A 19,753-nucleotide genomic window follows, 5' to 3' on the forward strand; every position below is an offset into this window, starting at 1 on the left:
ACCTCTTTTACCTCTTTCTTATTTATTTTTTTATTTGATTTATCTAGTTCGGATAGTGGAAGGTTCAGATCTCCCACTACTATAGTTTTTTATCTATTTCATCCTTGAGCTCCCCTAGTTTCTCCTTTAAAAATTTGGATGCTCTGCCATTTGGTGCATACATATTGAGTACAGATATTTCCTTTTTGTCTATACTGCCTTTTATCAGCATGTAATTACCTTCCCTATCTCTTTTAAGTAGATTTATTTTTAGTTTAGCTTTTTCCGATTTCATGATTGCTACTCCTGCCTTCTTTTTATCATTTGATGCCCAATAGTTTTGGCTCCATCCTCTTACTTTCACCCTATGTGTATCTACCTTCCTCATGTGTGTTTCTTGCAGACAGCATATGGTAGGGTTTTGGTTTCTAATCCACCCTGCTATTCGCTTGCATTTTATGGGTGAGTTCATTCCATTCACATTCAGAGTCATGATTACTAGGTGTGTATTTCCCAGCATTTTGATTTCTACTCCTGGTCCTGCCTTTTCTTCTTTCACTATTTCCTTCTACACCAATGTTTTTTTATATTCAGTCCCCCTAGTCCCCCCCCCCTTATTTTACTTCCCTTTCTACCCCTTTCCTTCTCCCCCCCCCCTTATTTTCCCCTGTAGTCTTTTTAAAATTCTCCCCCACCCTCTCCCTTGTACTGCTTCCCTCCCCACCAGTCCATTTTTTACCCTTCTACTCCCCTATAGGGAGCAAATCTATTCTCTTCCCCAATGGATTGGATTTTTCTTCCCTCTTTGTGTCAGTTTCAAAGTATGTAAGAGTTGAGTGTTTCCTATCTCCAACCTCTTTACCCTTCCAGTGTATCGATGTTCTCCCCCCTCCCTCCATGAGCTTCTTTGTGACATATAAATTTACCCCCATTTGATTCTTTTTCCATTTCTTTTAGTCATAACCTCTTTTTTTAGCTCTAGTCGTGTGTGTCTATATATATATATATACACACACATACACATGTATATGTATTTATGCATGCATATATCTATATACCTATTTATGTCTTGTCCTTTCATCCTATACAGTTTGTCACTGTTCCCTCTAAGTGTAAATCTTCTAGCTGCCCAGGTGATAGCAACAGTATTTTTTTTTAAACCCTTACCTTCCGTCTTGGAGTCAATACTGTGTATTGGCTCCAAGGCAGAAGAGTGGTAAGGGCTAGGCAATGGGGGTCAAGTGACTTGCCCAGGGTCACACAGCTAGGAAGTGGCTGAGGTCAGATTTGAACCTAGTACCTCCCATCTCTAGGCCTGGTTCTCAATCCACTGAGCTACCCAGCTGCCCCCGATAGCAACAGTTTTTAAGAGTTACCAGTGACCTCTTTTCTTATAGGGATACATATCATTTTTAACTTATTGAGTCTCTTAAAATGATTTTGTTGTTGTTTTGTTGTTTTTTTCCCCTCTTTTTAAATTACCCTTTGATGATTCTCTTGAGTTCTGTGGTTGGACATCAAATTTTCTGTTCAGGTCTGGTCTTTTATTTATGAATGCTTGGAACTTTTCTCTTGTGTTGAATGACCATACTTTCCCCTGTAAGAATATAGTCAGTTTTGATGGGTATTTTATTCTTGGTTGTAGACCTAGTTCCCTTGCTTTCCGGAATATAGTATTCCAAGCCTTTTGGTCCATCAGTGTGGATGCAGCCAGATCCTATGTTAACCTCACCGTATTTCCATGGTATCTGAATGGCTTCTTCTTGGCAGCTTATAATATCTTTTCTTTCATCTGATTGTTTTTGAATTTGGCTATAACATTTCTTGGTGTTGTCAGTTGGGGATTAAATACAGGGGGTGATCTGTGGATTCTTTCAACCTCCATTTTCCCCTCTTTTTCTAGGATCTTGGGATAATTTCCTGGATAATTTCCTCTGTTATTATGTCTAGGCTTTTTCTTTTGTTGTGGTCTTCTGGTTGTCCAATTATTCTTAAATTGTCTCTTCTTGAATGATTTTCTAAATCATCTGTTTTATGAATGAGCTGCTTAACATTTTCCTCAATTTTTTCATTCTTTTTGTTTTTTTTTATCGTGTCCTGCTGCCTTGTGGGGCCACTTAATTCCAGTTGTTGTATTCTGGTTCTTAAAGATTGGATTTCATCTCTGGCTTTTTGGTCATCCTTTTCCTTCTGGTCTGATTTTCTTTGAAGATCGTCTTTCATCCTCTTTACCTTGTCTTTCATCTCCTTTGCCTCATGTTTCATCTCCTTTGCCTCATTTTCCAGCTGGTTGATTTTGGCTTTCAAGACACTATTTTCTCGTTTTAGTTTGAGTACCTCTGTTTCCAGATGATTTATCTTAATTTTTAAGTTCTTTTCCCAATTGTCTTCAGCCTCTCTTAGTTGTGTTTTGAGTTCTTCCACAGCCTGTATCCAATTTGCTGGGATTTCTGGTTTATCGTTTGCTGATCTCTCCCCCTCTGTGCCATTTGCTGAGTAGAAGCTGTCTATTGTAGTTTCTTCTTTTTCTGTTGTTTGCTCAAATTCACCCCTTCTTTACTTCCTGTATTTGCCTGTGCTCTTGTTCCTCTCATTTTTTTTTGTTTTTTGGGGGGCTTCTATCAGTCTCCCCTCTTGGAAGCTTCAACAGAAGATCTCTTGGTGTAGTCTCTGGGGGAGGGTTGTTGGGGGTTTGAGCTTTCCTGTCCTCTGGAGGCTTTTGATTGGCTTAAAGTCCAACAGCCCATGAGGATGGGTGGGGAGCCTGGGCTTCCTTGAGTTCTGGAGACTTTTGATGGGATTAAGTTCAGCTTGGTTCGACTGGGTTTTCTCTGAGTTCTAAACTTCCTGGACGGCTGGAGCAAATATGGAGGATCTCCAAATCTCTGGCCGGGATGCTAGGTCTATGCTCCTTCTAGGCTGCCATGTTGACTCCACCTCTAGGTTTCTGTTCTTTCAGATGACCCTGCTCTCTAAGGGGGATGGGTCGTGGCCTCTCTGTGCTCTGAGGGCTCCTGATGGGATTATGTTCAGCTGCTTTGGGCTGAATGAGCCCTGAAGGAAAAAAAAAAAACTCCTCTACAATCTGTATTGAATGTCTTGAGACTAGCCCAAGTTACTTTCAAGGAATGCCCTTTGGAGCAACCCCTTTGCCGGCCCTGTGGTTTCTGTTCTTTCCAAAGACCCTGCTCTCTCTTTGTTAGGAGGGGTCCTGGCCTCCCTGGGTTCTGAGGGCACCTTATGGGATTAAGTTCAGCTGGTGTGGGCCAAATGATCTGGAACCAAAAAACCTCCTCTTCTACAGTCTGTGATGAATGCCAGGAGACTGGCCCAAGTTGCTTTCAAGGTAAGCCCTTCGGAGCAACCCCTTTGCTGGCCCTGAGGTTTCTGTCCTTTCAGAAGCTCTGAGGGCTCCTGATGGGATTGGGTTCAGTTGGTGCCCTAAAGCTGGAACTTCTCTTGAGACTCAGATGGAAGGATCCAGGCCAGGGGGCTACAGGCTTTCCCCTTCTCTCTATGTTTCCCTGCCGCCTGTGTTGGGTGCTCCGGAGACTGGCTCAGGTTGCTTTCAAGGTGAGTCCTTCAGAATAGCCAGCCCTGAGGCCCTTTTGCCGGCCCTGAGGTTCCCGCTGCTGCTGAGGGCTCAGCACTCTGGGTTGGGGGGGGGATGGGTTCTGGGACCTTCCTTCTGCCTACCCCTTAGATCCAAGTGATCTAGGGTTCTGGCTTTTGGGGGGCCGTACCTTTTGATCCAGGTCCAGGAGGAGGGTTCCCTGGGTCTGTCCTGTTGTTCAGTTTGAATTTCGGTGTCCTGGGAGTATTCAGTTTGTGATTGGTAAGGAAGGGTTTTCAGAGGTCTGAACTTTCGCTGCCTCTAAGCCTCCATCTTGACCGGAAGTCTGGGTATGCCATGTTTTTATGACCTAGTATATCGTCAGTCTGTGTGAATGTACTATGTGCTGCTGAAAAGATGTATTCCTTTTTGTCCCTATTTATTTTTCTCCATTTATCTACTAACTCTAATTTTTCTAAGATTTCATCCACCTCTTTTACCTCTTTCTTATTTATTTTTTGATTTGATTTATCTAAATTTGATAGTGGTAGGTTCAGGTCTCCCACTAGTATAGTTTTACTATCTATTCCCTCCTTCAATTCTACTAGTTTTTCCATTAGAAATTTGGGTGCTTTACCATTTGGTGCATATATGTTGATTAGTGATATTTCCTCATTATCTTTAATCCCTTTTATCAGGATGTATTTACCTTCTCTATCTCTTTTAATCAGGTCTATTTTTACTTTGACATTGTCAGATATCGTGATTGCAACTCCTGCCTTCTTTCTGTCAGTTGGGTCCCAATAGGTCTTGCTCCACCCTTTAATTCTGACCTTGTGAGTGTCTACTCGCCTCCTGTGTGTTTCTTGTAGATAACATATGGTAGGATTCTGGATTCTAATCCACTCTCCTATTCCTCTACTTTTTATGGGTGAGTTCATCCAATTCATGTTAAAACTTTTGACTGTCACTTTTGAATTTCCTAGCATTTTGATATCCCTTCCTGGTTCTGACCTTTCTTCTTTTGCTATATACTTTTAAACCAGTGGTTTACTTTTCGTCAATCCCCCTATTCCCCTCCCTTGTTATGCTTCCCTTTCTGGCCCCTCTCTTTTTTGTTCCCTTCTTATTCTTCCCTTCCCATGTGTATCTTTGTGTGACAAAGATTATTCTATTTATTTTATTTCTTCAAGTATCTCTTAGTACCATCATCGATTCCCCCTCACCCTTTTTTTCATATCATGTTATAGCCTTTAGTGCCCCAATATTTTCCTATGAATGATTATTCTATTTACTATAATAATGAAAACATTTTTTGAGTTACAAATAACATTTTCCCCCTATATTAATATATATATATATATATAATTTGATCTAATTTTAGCCCTTAAAGAAGAGAGTTTGAATAAAAAAAGAAAAAAAAACCTTTTTCTCCTTTTTCCTCTCTTTTATATTTACCTTTTTATGTTTCTCTTGATATTTGTGTTTGTATATCAAACTTTCCACTTAGTTCTGGTCTTTTCCTTACAAATACTTGGAAATCTTCTATTTTGCTGAATGCCCATAATTTCCCCTGGAAGTAAATAGTCAGTTTTGATGGATAGGTGATTCTTGGTTGAAGACCCAGTTCTCTTGCCTTTCTGAATATTGTGTTCCAGGTCTTGCGATCTTTTAGTGTTGAAGCTGCCAGGTCTTGTGCGATCCTGATTGGTGCTTCTTTGTGTCTGAATTGTTTCTATTTAACTTCTTGTAGGATTTTATCCTTAGCTTGAAAGCTCTGGAATTTGGGAATTACATTTCTGGTAGTTGTTTTTTGGGGGGTTTAGTGTGGAGGGTGTTCTATGAACTCTTTCAATGTCTATTTTGCCCCCTTGTTCAAGAACTTCAGGACAGTTTTTTTGGATGATCTCTTGTAGTATGGTGTCAAGGTTTCTGTTTTTTCCTGGCTTTCAGGTAGACCAATGATTCCCAAATTGTTTCTCCTTCCACTGTTTTCCTGATCTGTCACTTTGTCATTGAGATATTTTATGCTTCTATTTTGTCAGTCTTTTGACTTTGCTTTATTAATTCTTGCTGTTTTATAAGATCATTGGCTTCCAGTTGCTCAATTATGGTCCTTAAGTCCTGGTTTTCTGTTATAATCTTTTGGTTTTCTGCTTTAACCTTTTGGTATTGAGGTATGATTTCTTTATTTTTTCTGAACCATTTCTCACTTCTCTTTCCAGAAGGCTTCCACCTTTTTGATAAGCTCCATTTGATATTCTTCTAGGTTTTGTGGACAATTTAAGGTTTTTGTTTTTTTTTTTTGCCTTTGTTTGAGTTTCGTCCAGTATTTCCTCTGTAGCCTGGGTTTTTCCTCCATAAAAATTCTCTAGGGTCACAGTCTTCTTTTGGGTATTTTTGGAAGGATTTTGAGGCTCCTGTGCATGATTAGCCATTTTTCTGGATGTTTTCCCTTCCCTCTTTAGTCAAAAATCTGAGTCAGCTGGGAAGGCTCTTTGTGTATGGAGTTAAGGAGCAAGAAGTTTGCCTGGTGTAAGCTCTCGATTCTCTGCAGTCCTTTGCAGCTCTTCTCGGTGCCCCCTTCCCAGGGGCACTTAGGGTCTGCACTCTCCTGCCCACTTACAGCTCCTCTGCTCCTCTGAAAATGATTCTTGAGGTCTTTTGGGGTAGCCCTTGTCTGTGAGTGCTGGGGAGAATACGTAAACTGTGTTTAGACTGCCGACATGCTTATCTGGAAGTTTCTTAATTTTTATTAACATTTTTATGACTTAACAATGAAAAATGAATATCCATTTCCTCTTTTATTGGTGCAGGAGAGCAGAGAATAGTGTTAAGATTTAGTATTGGTTGTTTTCTCTTTAGATATCAGAGTTAGAAAGAAAACAATGATTTCTATTTTAATATTTACTAATATAGGCTATATACTACCTACCAGTAGATATTTGCATTCTTTTTCATAATGAACTTGGACAGGTTCAGTGGCCTCGGTATAGTGGCTTGGGCAATAAGAACTGGAAGCTGAGAAGAAGGAAGAAGCCAGGCATTTGGATTTTTCTCTATTTTCTTCCATTTTTTAATCCACTAGGACTTTGTTTTATGCCTCTATTTTTTGTAGGTATGCGTTTTTATATGCAGTTGTCATCATATTTGGCTTATACTCCTACTAGAGTATAAACTCCATGAGGAAGGAATTATATTTTATATGTACTTTTCCCCTCCTCATTTCCAGCCTAGCCAATGTTCTTTAAAATAAATTTGCTGTCTGAAAATGTATATTGAATTAAATTTGAATCTCTTTAGTATGTAATATATTGGTGGTAGAAAGAAAATGCTTGTGGAATTAAAACCTCAAGCAATTACAATTTTATATTAATTTTATTTGTTTCAATTGAAAATTTTATAATACATTTAAAATGATTTGCATTAAATTTATTTTAAAAAGAAAAAGTTTTTGTTGTTGATGTGAATGAGATGTGAAGAAATATGTAAATATTTTTATGTATCAAGTGATTGTTTTCTTATAACTTTTACATTTGTACTCTAATACCTACTAATTATAGTTCATTTAAAATAATTAATTTCTAGTACTGAGAATTTTTTTTTATATTTTGTTGATTTGAAAGTGCTAATACTATTTATCCATATATATATATATATATATATATTTTGTGTCTGGTCAGAAAGTATGAATGTATAGCTATCTATATTTTTAATTTCTCAATTTACTTATCATTTTCACTGCTGTTCCTTCTAATGTTGCTGCTCTTGAATCTTCAAATCTTATTCCTTTTTCTTCTATCAAAGAAAATTATATTTACATAGTTTAAAATTCCAGGTTCATAATGACCTCATTAACAAACAATTGTTTTAAAATGCTATTTATTTTAATAGGGTATCTTATTGAGTGTTTGGCGATTTGACATGGATGAGTAAAGAAGGAATAATAATATATGATGAATAAAATAAAATTTTACATGTTAATCTTTATATTTCTTTATTTCCAGGTATACCTTAGATGAATTTGGGACCGCTAGAAGAAGTACAGTTGTTCGTGGGTTTATTGATGCTCTTACAAGAGGTGGCCCAGGAGGGACTCCTCGACCTATTGAAATGCATTCTCATGACCCTTTGAGGTATAATGACAGTAGGAGAGAATAAATGCTTCCCCCCCGCCCCATTTTTGTAGGTGGAATCTTTAATTATACATGTTTTTATTAGGTATGTGGGAGACATGTTGGCTTGGCTCCATCAAGCTACTGCTTCTGAAAAGGAACATCTTGAGGCATTATTAAAAATGGTAACCATACAAGGTAATGTCACAGATAGTCATGCATTTATAATTGTGAGCCTTATTAAATCTCTCTCTATTACCACTGCAACCACCCTAGTAAACTAGACTTTAATTACTTGATGTCTTCTTAACTAATCTCTGGTTCCATTTTTTTAATCCTTGAAGTTATATTACATATAGGTTCCTTAAGGCTAATCTTATAATTTTGGCTTTATGTCAGTTCTCTGGTCAAAAGCCTATAATATTTTCCTGCCACTTATTGCCTTTTATACCAATTTTAATTTACTTTATGCTTTTTTGAATTCTTCTGTTCATTCTACAAGAACGACATTTTCTCTTTCTAGTTTTTAGGATTTAGCATTCATTTCAATTTTCTGTTTCTTCATTGTCTATTATATCTACCATGCTTGTTCCCACCTCTCTACTTTTACTAACTTTGGTTCCCCAAATGGCTAAGATTTCTTTACTCTTTTCTTTCTCTTCAGATCCTTAAAAAATTTTTTTTTCTACACATTCTCTCAACAATTTTTTTGAACTCCTCTTTTGATATTTTCTAGTAATGGATGATCATTGTGCTCAATATAGGACTAATTATTAAATATATATTATGCATATTATTGTATGTTTGCAAATAGAAATAGTAATATATAAAGGAAGTGAGATCAAGTAACCTGTCCAAATACCTTTAGTGAATTGATGATGATAGTACGGAAATCTAAGCACCTTGCTTTTAACAGCAGAGATACAGTTGATTTAAGAAGTTTGAAATTACTTTATTTCCTTAGGAAACTACATAAAAGTTTTGTATTTTAAGCAAATGTAAAGTCTTCTTAGGTTTTCTGATTATAATGATTAACCTTATTAAATGAAAACTTTTTAAAAAGTCATGTAATACCAATATTAACTTAATACTTTATTTCAAACTGATATTTTTATAACCTAAATAATATGCAAATACTAGGGCAGAAATATATATTTACTCTCTTGATTTTATACTTATTCAGTGATTGATAGATTCTCTACCTAATATATATTTTCTTATTTGTAATATATATTCCTTACTATATAAATATTTTCAATTAATTTTTCATTTGTTTCATGTATTAAAATTTCCAAAAAATTTACTATATGAATCTCAAAAATTTTGTTTTGGATTCAGGATTAGAAATCAGTGTTTGGAAAAATCACTTTTTGTAAGTTGTTAAAATTAATATATTTTTAGTTATAATTACCTTAGGATCATATTTGGGCAACCATTTTTCCATATTAGTCATTTTGTGGAAGAGGTCTCAAAAAAAAAGAAGAAAGAAAATGAAATTTCAGTTTAAATTCAAACTCTTATCAGTTCTTTTTTGGGGGGCAGATGGCATTTTTCATCACGAGTCTGGAATTGTCTTGAATCACTGTGTTGCTGAAAATAACTAGGTTATTCACAGTTGTTCATCAAAAAATATTGCTGTTACTATGTACAGTGTTTTCTCTTTCTGCTCACTTCATTTTCCATTAGTTCTTGTAAGTCAGGTTTTTTTCTGAAATCATCCTACTCATTTCTTATAGCTGAATAGTATTCCTTCATAATCATACACCATCACTTGTTCACCCATTCACCACGTAAGGGACAAGCTCTCAATTTCCAGTGCTTTGCTACCACAAAAAAAACTGCAACAAATATTTTTGTAAGTCCTTTTCCCTTTTTTTCCCAATCTCTTTGGGATACTGAAGTGGTATGGCTGGATCAAAGGGTATGCACAATTTTGAGGATCTTTGGTCATAGCTCCAAATTGTTTTTCAGAATGGTTGGAACACATAGATCTCAATTCCACCAGTAGTGCATTAGTGTCCCAATTGTCCTATATCCTCTCCTAACATTTATCATTTTCCTTTTCCATCATATTGACCACTCTGGTAGGTATGAGGTGATATCTCAAAGTTATTTTAATTTGCATTTCCCTAAATAAGAGTCATTTAGAACTTTTTGTTTTTCATTTGACTACAGATGGCTTTGATTTTTTCATCTGAAAACTGCCAGAATGTCAAATATTTTGACATGTCACTTGATTATTTTATCTGAATCCACTATAGTAAATAGAATACATATTAAGGTTCTCAAGAGAAATTGATACAGATCTTTGTCCTTTCATATGTCTGTTACCTACTGGAGATTTCACTCTGGGTTTCTTAAAATAGCATGTATATCAATAAAATACATAGACTGTCCATAGGTTATTTCTTATTCTGATATTATCAGTTCAACTCCTTTTTCCAGGTGTATATGTTTCTCTGATAATTTTTCCTATCCAATAATTTTGAAATTTTAGAAACTTTTAGAGAAGTTTATCATCACATCTTTTTTTAATGAATAAACTTTACAAATTATTTCACAGAATTACTCTTACGTTTACTCTTTTTTTCAAAAAGAAATAATATCTATATTTGTGAATCTATGAGTAACATAGTATATACATACAAATTAGGAATAGTAAATAGATATATACGATTTGAAACAAATTCAAATGTCCAAGCAAATGAGAATTTAAGAAAAATAGACATGGTAATTTTAAATGTTTGATATTGACATCAATAAGATGTGTTAGTGCTATGGTTTTTTTTTAAGTGTGGAAACAATTGAAAATTTTAGAGGAATTTTGGGATCCTATATACAAAGAAGGAAATATGAATGGTAACTTCTCTTTTATATATATTCAATTATAGGTGTTGATGAAAACATTCAAGAAATAGTTGGGCATATCACTGAAGGAGTTTGTAGGCCTCTAAAGGTAAAATATCTTTTTTCGTGTATTTTTAGGCACCAGGACAGTAGATTAGTGTTCAGTAACTTAATAGCTTTGTTTTTATTCATTAAAAAAACCAAAATGAATAATTAACTCTAATTTTAATTCTGTGATTGAAATTTTATAAATCAATTTTTATGTTAAATAAGATACTTTATAGCAAGTAATAACAATAAATTTTTGTAATCATATTTTTCCTAACTTAAATATTTACAATGTTATTATTTAATAAATTACTGCATTTTCTACATTCAGAATGATATTGAGTGAAATACTACAATTTTTGAGACCACTAATATCTGTCTATAAATTCTTAAGAGATTTTCTGGGGACCATGACTCTTCTTTCATACTTATATGATTAGACACATTATATCACTTCACTGGGTCTCTGTTTTTCTTATCTGTAAAGTGAGGAAGCTGGACTTGAGGTTCTCCAAGGTCAAATACATATTAAATGTATGACCTTTGTGGACTTTTTTGAACCTGTGCCATTTGCCTTTTTTAGTCTATTTTCATTAACAATGATGAATTATGTTCAAGTTTGACATTTATAATGTGTTTAAAATAATCAGTCTAAATGTAAAATAATTTCACTTGTCTCTTAATATTTTAATATTGCTTTGTGTTCTTTATTTGCTTTATTTTTAACTTACATATAAAAAGCTAGAAATCCAAAGGTTGTGATAATCTTGAAAGAACTATTTAAACTTAGTTTACATAATTCTGTCTTTTTCCATGATATTGAGTTAGCAGTAGTATTTTATTTTTTCATTTTGATAATGCAATCTAATAATATACTTTTAAATAACTAAATGGTTTTAATATTTTCACTAGCCCTATAATTTATTCACCTTGGTATTCAGTTTTTATGTAGCAGAAGTCAAAGAATGATTAAATATAAAATTATTTGTTTACTATATAATTATTTATTTTTATGTATCTGGTAGCCCTAATATATATGTTCATAGCATTAACATTTTTCTTAATTCCTTGATACCAACTAAATGCTAGTTTCTTCATTTAAGTTAACTTTAGTTCATTTGATTAAAGAAATGTTGGGGAAACAATGAAAAGTCTTATTAATGGTAAATACTCATAAAGTAAGAGATAATGCTGAAATATAAAATTGCACCCTAGGGTCTTCAGTTTAAAAATATATTTAGTTACATGCATTCCATTTTATCCCTTTTGAGCCTCTAAATCTGGATATCTACTTATGCAGATGTCAGACATCCACTATCTCCTAGGGAAATTTTAATATATGGTGCTAAGAGGTTAAAAAAGACAGCAAGTAACAATAAGGAGTATATTCTATTTTAAAATAGAAAAATTGATTCCCCTATTGCTGTCCATTTTTGAGTAGGCTTTCCAGAAATGGAAGAACTTTAAATCCTTCCATGTGACATTATGGCATTTCATCCAAACTCTAGAGAGCACTGAGCAGATGTTTGCAAAAGTTCACTTCAAATTAAATTGTTTATAATATGTTTAGTGACCTGAAAAATTATTATATCCTTCATTCCTACTCCACTCATGGCCTATGTTGCCTTTGTTATTTTAAGAATCTTTTAATACGGTATTAATTGTATTTGAATAACTAAAACTGTCAGTATAAAATGTTAACCAATTGAGATAAAAATCATATTTTCCTTTTTCCTTTTAATATATTAAGTTCTTTATCATTTTTGCAGTTAAAATTGATAGTAATTTTTCTGCATTATCACAGTAATATTAGCACTTTACAATACTATATAATTATTAAACTTTTAACTCAATGATGCATGATTGGCTTTTAGATATTTTTGCAGATGGTAACCGTCTTATCTTATATGAAGTCTTGTGCATACCCTTCCATAAATTCTTTACAAGGCATTTTCTCAAAATGCTGAGGACTTTCCTCCAAATATCTTGAGCAATAGCAGTTTAAAGGGGATTGATTTTCCATCTCTTTACATTTCTTTTCTTTCTGGATTTAAGAAGGGGTAGGATTGATGCTATGGGATAATAAATGATAATTTGATCTAATCATATGAACAGGTAGTTTTCAGAAGAATTTGTGGAAAGTTAATATTAGCCTGAACCCCTTTCTGGCCCCCAAAACAACCTTTAGATTTTAAAATAAAAAAAAAATCTTCGGGATAAAGCTCTGGATTGTATTTCCCAGAGTCAGGCTGTTTGTGGAATCCTACCTCTTTTTGTCTACCTTGCTGAGAGACTCTGTACATGTGCTGTGCAGCCGTCCTGAAGACCACATTACTCCTAGCATCCAGAAATCCCACCTCTTGTCCATACTGAGATCAGAAGCTGTCAGTCAGAGAGGCTCAAGAAAGGGGCTTCACAAAGAGCATAAATTGGCCAAAGGTATAGGAAGTTGCTATCTTCCCTTGAAGCCTCAAGACTTAGGAGGCCCCTAGATTGGGGCTGGCTCTCCCTGCTTATGGGGGAGGTGACAGAAAGAGCTAGCTAGCCAAATGTGGTCCAAGGTCTTTTTTTTTTCTTTCTTCTGGTCTGCCTTTTGCTAAATTATAAAATTAAGATAAGCTCTCCAGAGAATTTTAATAATAACTAATACATATTATAAATGATCATATAGAAGTATAATCTATCTCACTAATAGTTAAAGAAATTCAGATTAAAACAAATCTGGGCTCTCATCTCACACTTTGCAAATTGGCAAAGATAACAAAACAGGAGAAAGGCACTGTGGGAAGACAGACACATTTGTGTACTATTGGTAGAAATATGAATTACATTGCCAGTCTAAAATTATTCACTAAATTGTTATTTGGAAGTATTCACTTCCAAAAATTTTATAGACTTTTTATGGTGGCAAAGAATTAAAAACAATTGTACTTGCAATGCCTGGGGAATGTTTGAAAAATCTTTGCTCTATTAATGTAATGCAATATTAGTACATAAAAAGAAATGACAAGAATGGGCAGGCATGGATGGGTTGTAGGAAGGAACTTTCAAATCAAATAGATCATAGATTTTTTTTTTGAGTAATAAGTGATGAATTAAAAAACTTGAGAAACAGGAAGATTTTTATCAACTGAAGCAGTATGGAATACATAGAAGTAAAAGGCAATATAACAGTTATATTTGAATAAATAAGTCACTTAAAAAGAAGTTGCTGTGGAGCAACTAAATCCCAGGGCATGGTACCCCTGGAAGGCTCCCAAAAAGGGAGCATCTCTCATTTATAACTCTTCAGCTCACTTTACCCTTTCACCAGAATGATATCTAGATTTCTTGATGATGTTCTAGATCCAAATAAGTTTTACTTTATTTAAAAGTGTATTTGCCAAGGTTGAAATATTGCTACACCTGAAAAACTTGTAACAAGTATCCATTTTCTTTAAATGCCATACAGCAACTTATGGGAAATATGATAGTGGGTTTGCTTGCCATTGTAATTAACTGGGCTATTGTGAATTTTGGGGATATTGATACCTTTTCAATGTGCATTAAATGTTGTACTACTGTTCTTTATAAAAAACTGTTACTTCGAACAACAAAAAAAGGTCTTTGGTGCTGAATGTATTGTATATTTAGTCATATGTAAAGACTGTGTTTTTAAAAAATTAAGTTTGTTTATTTAATTAATTTAGAAAATTTTTCCGTGGTTACATGATTCATGTTCTTTCCCTCCTCCTCCCACTCCCCTCCCATAGACAACGAGCAATTCCACTAAGTTTTGTATGTATCATTGATCAAGACCTGGTTCTATATTATTAATATTTGCACCAGGGTGATCGTTTAGAGTCTACATCCCCATTCATATCCCCATCGAACCATGTGATCAAACAGTTGTTTTTCTTCTGTGTTTCTACTCCCACAGTATATGAATATGGATAGTGTTCTTGCTCATAAGTCCCACAGAATTGTCATGTATCATTGCATTGCTGCTAATAGAGAAGTCCATTACATTTGATTATGTCACAGTGTGTCAGTCTCTGTGTATAATATTCTCCTGGTTCTGCTCCTTTAACTCTGCATTGATACCTGGAAGTGGTTCCAGTTCACATGGAATTCCTCCAGTTCATTATTCCTTTTACCACAATAGTATTCCATCACCAACAGATGCCACAATTTGTTTAGCCATTCCCCAATTGAGGGACACCCCCTCATTTTCCAATTTTTTTCCAACACAAAGAGTGTGGCTATAAATATTCTTGAACAAGTCTTTTTTCTTATTATCTCTTTGTGATATAAACCCAGCAGTACTACAGCTGGATCAAAGGGCAGGAAGTCTTTTAGTGCCCTTTGGGCATAGTTTCAAATTGCCTTCCACAATGGTTTTGGATTGATTCACAACTCCACCAGCAATGTAATTAGTGTCCCAATTTTGCCACAACCCCTCCAACATTTATTACTTTCCTTTGCTGTCATATTGGCCACTCTGCTAGGTGTGAGATGGTACCTCAGAGTTGTTTTGATTGGAATTTCTCTAATCAGAAGGGATTTAGAACACTTTTTCATGTGGTTTTGATTTCTTTCTTTGAAATTTTCCTATTCATGTTCCTTGCCCATTTATCAATTGAGGAATGGCTTGATTTTTTTTGTATAATTTTTTAGCTCCTTATAAATTTGAGACCTTTGTCAGAGGTTTTTGTTATAAAGACTTTTTTCCCCAATGTGTTGCTTCCCTTCTAATTCTGCTTGCATTGATTTTGTTTGTATAAAAACTTTTTAATTTCATGTAATAAAAATTATTCATTTTACATTTTGTAATATTCTCTATCTCTTGCTTGGTCTTAAAATCTTTTCTTTCCCATAAATCTGGCAGGTATACTAATCTATGTTCACTCAATTTACTTAGTTTCCTTATTTATATTTAAGTCATTCACCCATTCTGAGTTTATCTTGGTGTGGGGTGTGAGATGTTGATCTAAACCTAATCTCTCCCATACTGTTCTACAATTTTCCCAGCAGTTTTTGTCAAATAGTGGGTTTTTGACCCCAAAGCTGGGATCTTTGGTTTTATTGTGCACTGTCTTGCTGAGGTCTTTTACCCCAAGTCTATTCCACTGGTCCTCCCTTCTGTCTCTTAGTACCATATGGTTTTGATAATCACTGCTTTATAGTACAATTTAAGATATGGTACTGCTAGGCCCCCATCCTTCACACTTTTTTCCATTATTTCCCTTGACATACTTGATCTTTTATTCTTCCAAATGAACTTTGTTATAATTTTTTCTAATTCAGTAAAAAAGTTCCTTGGTAGTTCTGTTTTTTTTTTTTTTTTGCTTAACCTCTTTTTCTGTTACAAGGGAGGCTGCAGTTCAGGGGAGGGGACTTGTGGTGGTGGAGAGATGTCCTGAATGTAAAAGCAAAAGACTTTAATTAAACTTTTTCAAATATTAAGTTAAAAATTAAAATCTAGAATGTATGTCAGATGAAAAACAAGATAAAAAAGCATATCAAAATGTTGGAGACAAAGGAAATTATTCTGAGAAACAATATTAAGATGTTGTTATTCAGTGAAGTCTGACTATTTGTGACCCCATTTGGAATTTTCTTGGCAAAGATACCAGAAGGATTTCCCGTTTCCTTCTCCAGCTCATTTTAAAGGTCAGGAAACAAAGGCAAAGCTAAGTGACTTGCCCAGGGTCACACAGTTAGTAAGGGTCTTAGGCTGAATTTTAACTCAGTAATATGAGTATTTCTGAATTTAGGCCCTAGCTCTTCATCCACTGTGTCACTTAGTAGTCCTTTATTAAAATAAAGTTTAGTAAAACATTTTGCCGGTGGGTAATTGGAGGAACAAGTATAAAACAAACAGTAAGGTTCCTTCCAATTTTATAAATAATTTTATCAATAAGAATTCTATAGTTTTAGCCTGAAGGTGACTAGTCTCTTCAGAGAAAGACCTTTTTTGGGATTGTTTCTTTGTTGAGGGATCTGTAGATCACCTCATCCCTGCTTTTATCACTGTTTCTTTTCTCTACTACTGATTGTCACCTGTGTGTGACCCTCATTATTTCTAATCTTAACTGTTCTTTCTGCAGTTTTTTTCACTTTTCCTTTTCATTCTCTATTGCTTGAAAAGGCTGCCTTTTTATTGATGAGTCTGCTCTTCTTTGCATGTGGCAAACTAATCAGTGGAGATTTAGATAGTGGAGAGATCTCATTTTTGCAAAGGATCTAAAACCAGATGGCCTGATTTGAATCCCAGATGTATCACTTATTTTCTGTGACCTTGAAAAAGTCACTTTATCATTTGGTGCTTTAGATTCTTTATCTCAGGGGAAAAAAAGAGTAGGGGTACTGTTTAACTAGGTGATCACTTCCAGCTCTAAATCCTTTAAGTTCCTTTGAGGCAGCTATAGCACCATAGCACATGGGAATTAATCTTTAATTATCCATTGTTGTTGGGTATTACTTTTTTGCCATCAAAAACTTGGCAGGAGAAGGGTTTATGGGAATCATAGGACACCTCCTCCCAATTTAGAACTGTTTTGAAATCTTGACACTTCTGGATAGTGCATAACCAGTTTCTTACTATAAACTTGATAGGCCAAATTGTTTTTGTGAACATTAACATAGTGCTGACTGCAAACTTGAATATAATAGTTGTAATACCATAACTTTAAAATGCTACTGCTCTGCAATGTATTAGATGATATAAATCCACCATGAACATTAGTACAGACACTTAGTCCCAGGAACTAAGAGAAATTAGTCTGGATTTAACTGATATCCAACTGTTAAAAGTATGATTTTTTTTTAAAACCCTTACCTTCCATCTTGGAATCAATACTGTGTTTTGGTTCAAAGGCAGAAGAGTGGTAAGGGCTAGGCAATAGGGATTAAGTGACTTGCCCAAGGTCACACAGCTTGGAAGTGTCTGAGGCCAGATTTGAACCTAGTACCTCCCATCTCTAGGCCTGGCTCTCAATCCACTGAGCTACCCAGCTGACCCCTAAAGTATGATTTTAAAATGAAAACATTCCTATATCCCTCCTGCCTGCCCCCAACCTTTCTACCCTGCTTATTTATGCTCCTGTTGTATATTGCCAGGAATAAATGTATCAATATTATGTCCTTATTAATGTGAGCTAATAGCAATTGCATAACAAAAATTTTTGAGCTGATTTTTTTAATGAGTTCAAAAATAAATATATAAAAGTTAACTTTAATCAATCTGTTTTGTTTTAAACTCTTGCCTTCTGTCTTAGAATCAGTATTATGTATTGGTTCCAAGACAGAAGAGTGGTAAGGGCTAGACAAGTGGGGGTTAAATGACTTGCTCAGGGTCACACAACTAGAAAGTATTTGGGGTCATATTTGAACCTAGAATCTCCCATCTCTAGGCCTGGCTCTCAATCCACTGAGCTATCCAGCCCCCAATCAATCTGTTTTTGATTAAATTATGACATAAAAATGTGATAATTGCCTAAGATTATACAGGATACAACATTCTTAGCTGAAGGCTTATTTTGTGCTTAAAATTCTAATATGTGATACAAACATAAATAAATATATATATTTTTATATGTATATATATATAAACTATATGTAGATATAAACATATATGTATATATGTTTTAATGCCCTGGAGTTTCAAATCTGGCACAACATATAGGAAACAACTAAACAATTTCTAAACTGCATATAAAGAAGTATAAGTTTATTTGATACAGCTTTTTCTCATAAATTCTGAAGAAATGGTAATTGAGGGAAGTCAGAGACAGCTTCTTGATGTGGGGGTAAATTTTGAGTAGCATCACAATTTATATCAATAACCTTATAATTATTGGGTCTAATTTCAGGTATGATCATTTCCCTAATCTCTAGTTAATCATTATTAACAGGAAGAAGGAAGAAATCGGGTGTAATAATTATAGGGAAAGATATTTTCATAATTTCCAGATATTTGGAGTCACTATAATGTATTGCCAGTGATCATCTGTTGTAGATTAGGAATTTAGCAGCTGCTTTTGCTATTCACTGTTGAATTGAAATCCAGTATGTTTTGGTACTAATCCATAAAATTATCTCATTGAATTGCCATTTCCAGCAACAATAGTCTCCCACCAAATTCTGTAGAGAATAGGATCATTATTGTGAAGTACACCTGCTTTTCCCCCTATTCCATATCTTACTTAGTGTCCTCCGAACTATTTAAGGTGTCCATTTGATTTCTGCAAGTTTAAAATATTATATTCACTTTTGCCAATGTTATTTTATAATGTAAATTATTAAGAATAAAAGTTGTGTCTTTTGAAAAGCCTAGTTTTCTGTCCTTTTAATGTTTGAACAGGTCCGAATTGAACAAGTAATAGTTGCTGAGCCTGGGGCAGTTTTATTATATAAAATTTCTAACCTCCTTAAATTCTATCACCATACAATCAGGTAAGTAAAATCACTGTACTTCTTAACTATTAAAATAGACCTGTGATTATCATCAACATGTATATTTTCTTTATTTGGATAGATGTCATGTATCTATGCCTTTGTCACTTTATATAATTATTGACCAGAATGTTCTTCTGTAGATTCTTCATAGAAGATCCACCCAGCATTTTGTAGGCTTGTCCCTCATTTCTTTTACACACTGAAAATATTGATGGCACTTAATGGTTATACGTTTATAATTTTTCACTTGCACTACCTATTACAAAATAATTTCATACTTCTTGACTATAATTGTATCACTCACAACTTAGATTAAGTCACATCTTACATTAAATTTAAGTTCTAATGCAGTATAAATTTATATTCTGAAAATAGGTAAAATCAATAATGTAATAATAATAAATGATATTTATATAATGTTTTATAGAACTGTCCATATATGTAAAGCATGCTCTCTTCATAATATAATTCATTTATATTAATTTTATTTATATTGGATAGCTCCTTTCCCAAAATATTTAGTTAAATTCATCTCCAGTATCATATAGCACATAGGGCAATCTAAGCTTTTTACATTAACAATTTATAGCCATGATGGCAAACCTATGGTCCTTGGGCCAACGATGGCACGTAGAGACCTCTCTGTGGGCATGCACACCATTGCCTGCCAGAGTTAGTTAATAGAAAGGTAGAGGGCCTTGGGTGGAAGGTTTGGGCCACTCTTCTTCTCTCCACATGAACTTCTCATCACCCACCCCTCTGTCCAACAGCC

The 19,753-nt window shown here is 34.5% G+C and overlaps 1 protein-coding gene across 2 annotated transcripts in view; it reads left to right on the forward strand.

The window, feature by feature from the left end:
- The window catches only part of COG6 (component of oligomeric golgi complex 6), a 153,986-nt gene that overhangs the window by 72,338 nt on the left and 61,895 nt on the right, over positions 1-19,753 (forward strand). For both annotated transcript variants that reach the window (XM_001368196.3, XM_016421917.2), the window contains exons 9-12: positions 7,540-7,668; positions 7,754-7,845; positions 10,539-10,603; positions 18,887-18,978. In XM_001368196.3, the coding sequence (XP_001368233.1) occupies positions 7,540-7,668; positions 7,754-7,845; positions 10,539-10,603; positions 18,887-18,978 (378 nt within the window). The remainder of the gene's footprint in view (positions 1-7,539; positions 7,669-7,753; positions 7,846-10,538; positions 10,604-18,886; positions 18,979-19,753) is intronic.

Source organism: Monodelphis domestica, chromosome 4 (genome assembly GCF_027887165.1).
Source record: "Monodelphis domestica isolate mMonDom1 chromosome 4, mMonDom1.pri, whole genome shotgun sequence".
NCBI classification, from domain to species: domain Eukaryota; kingdom Metazoa; phylum Chordata; class Mammalia; order Didelphimorphia; family Didelphidae; genus Monodelphis; species Monodelphis domestica.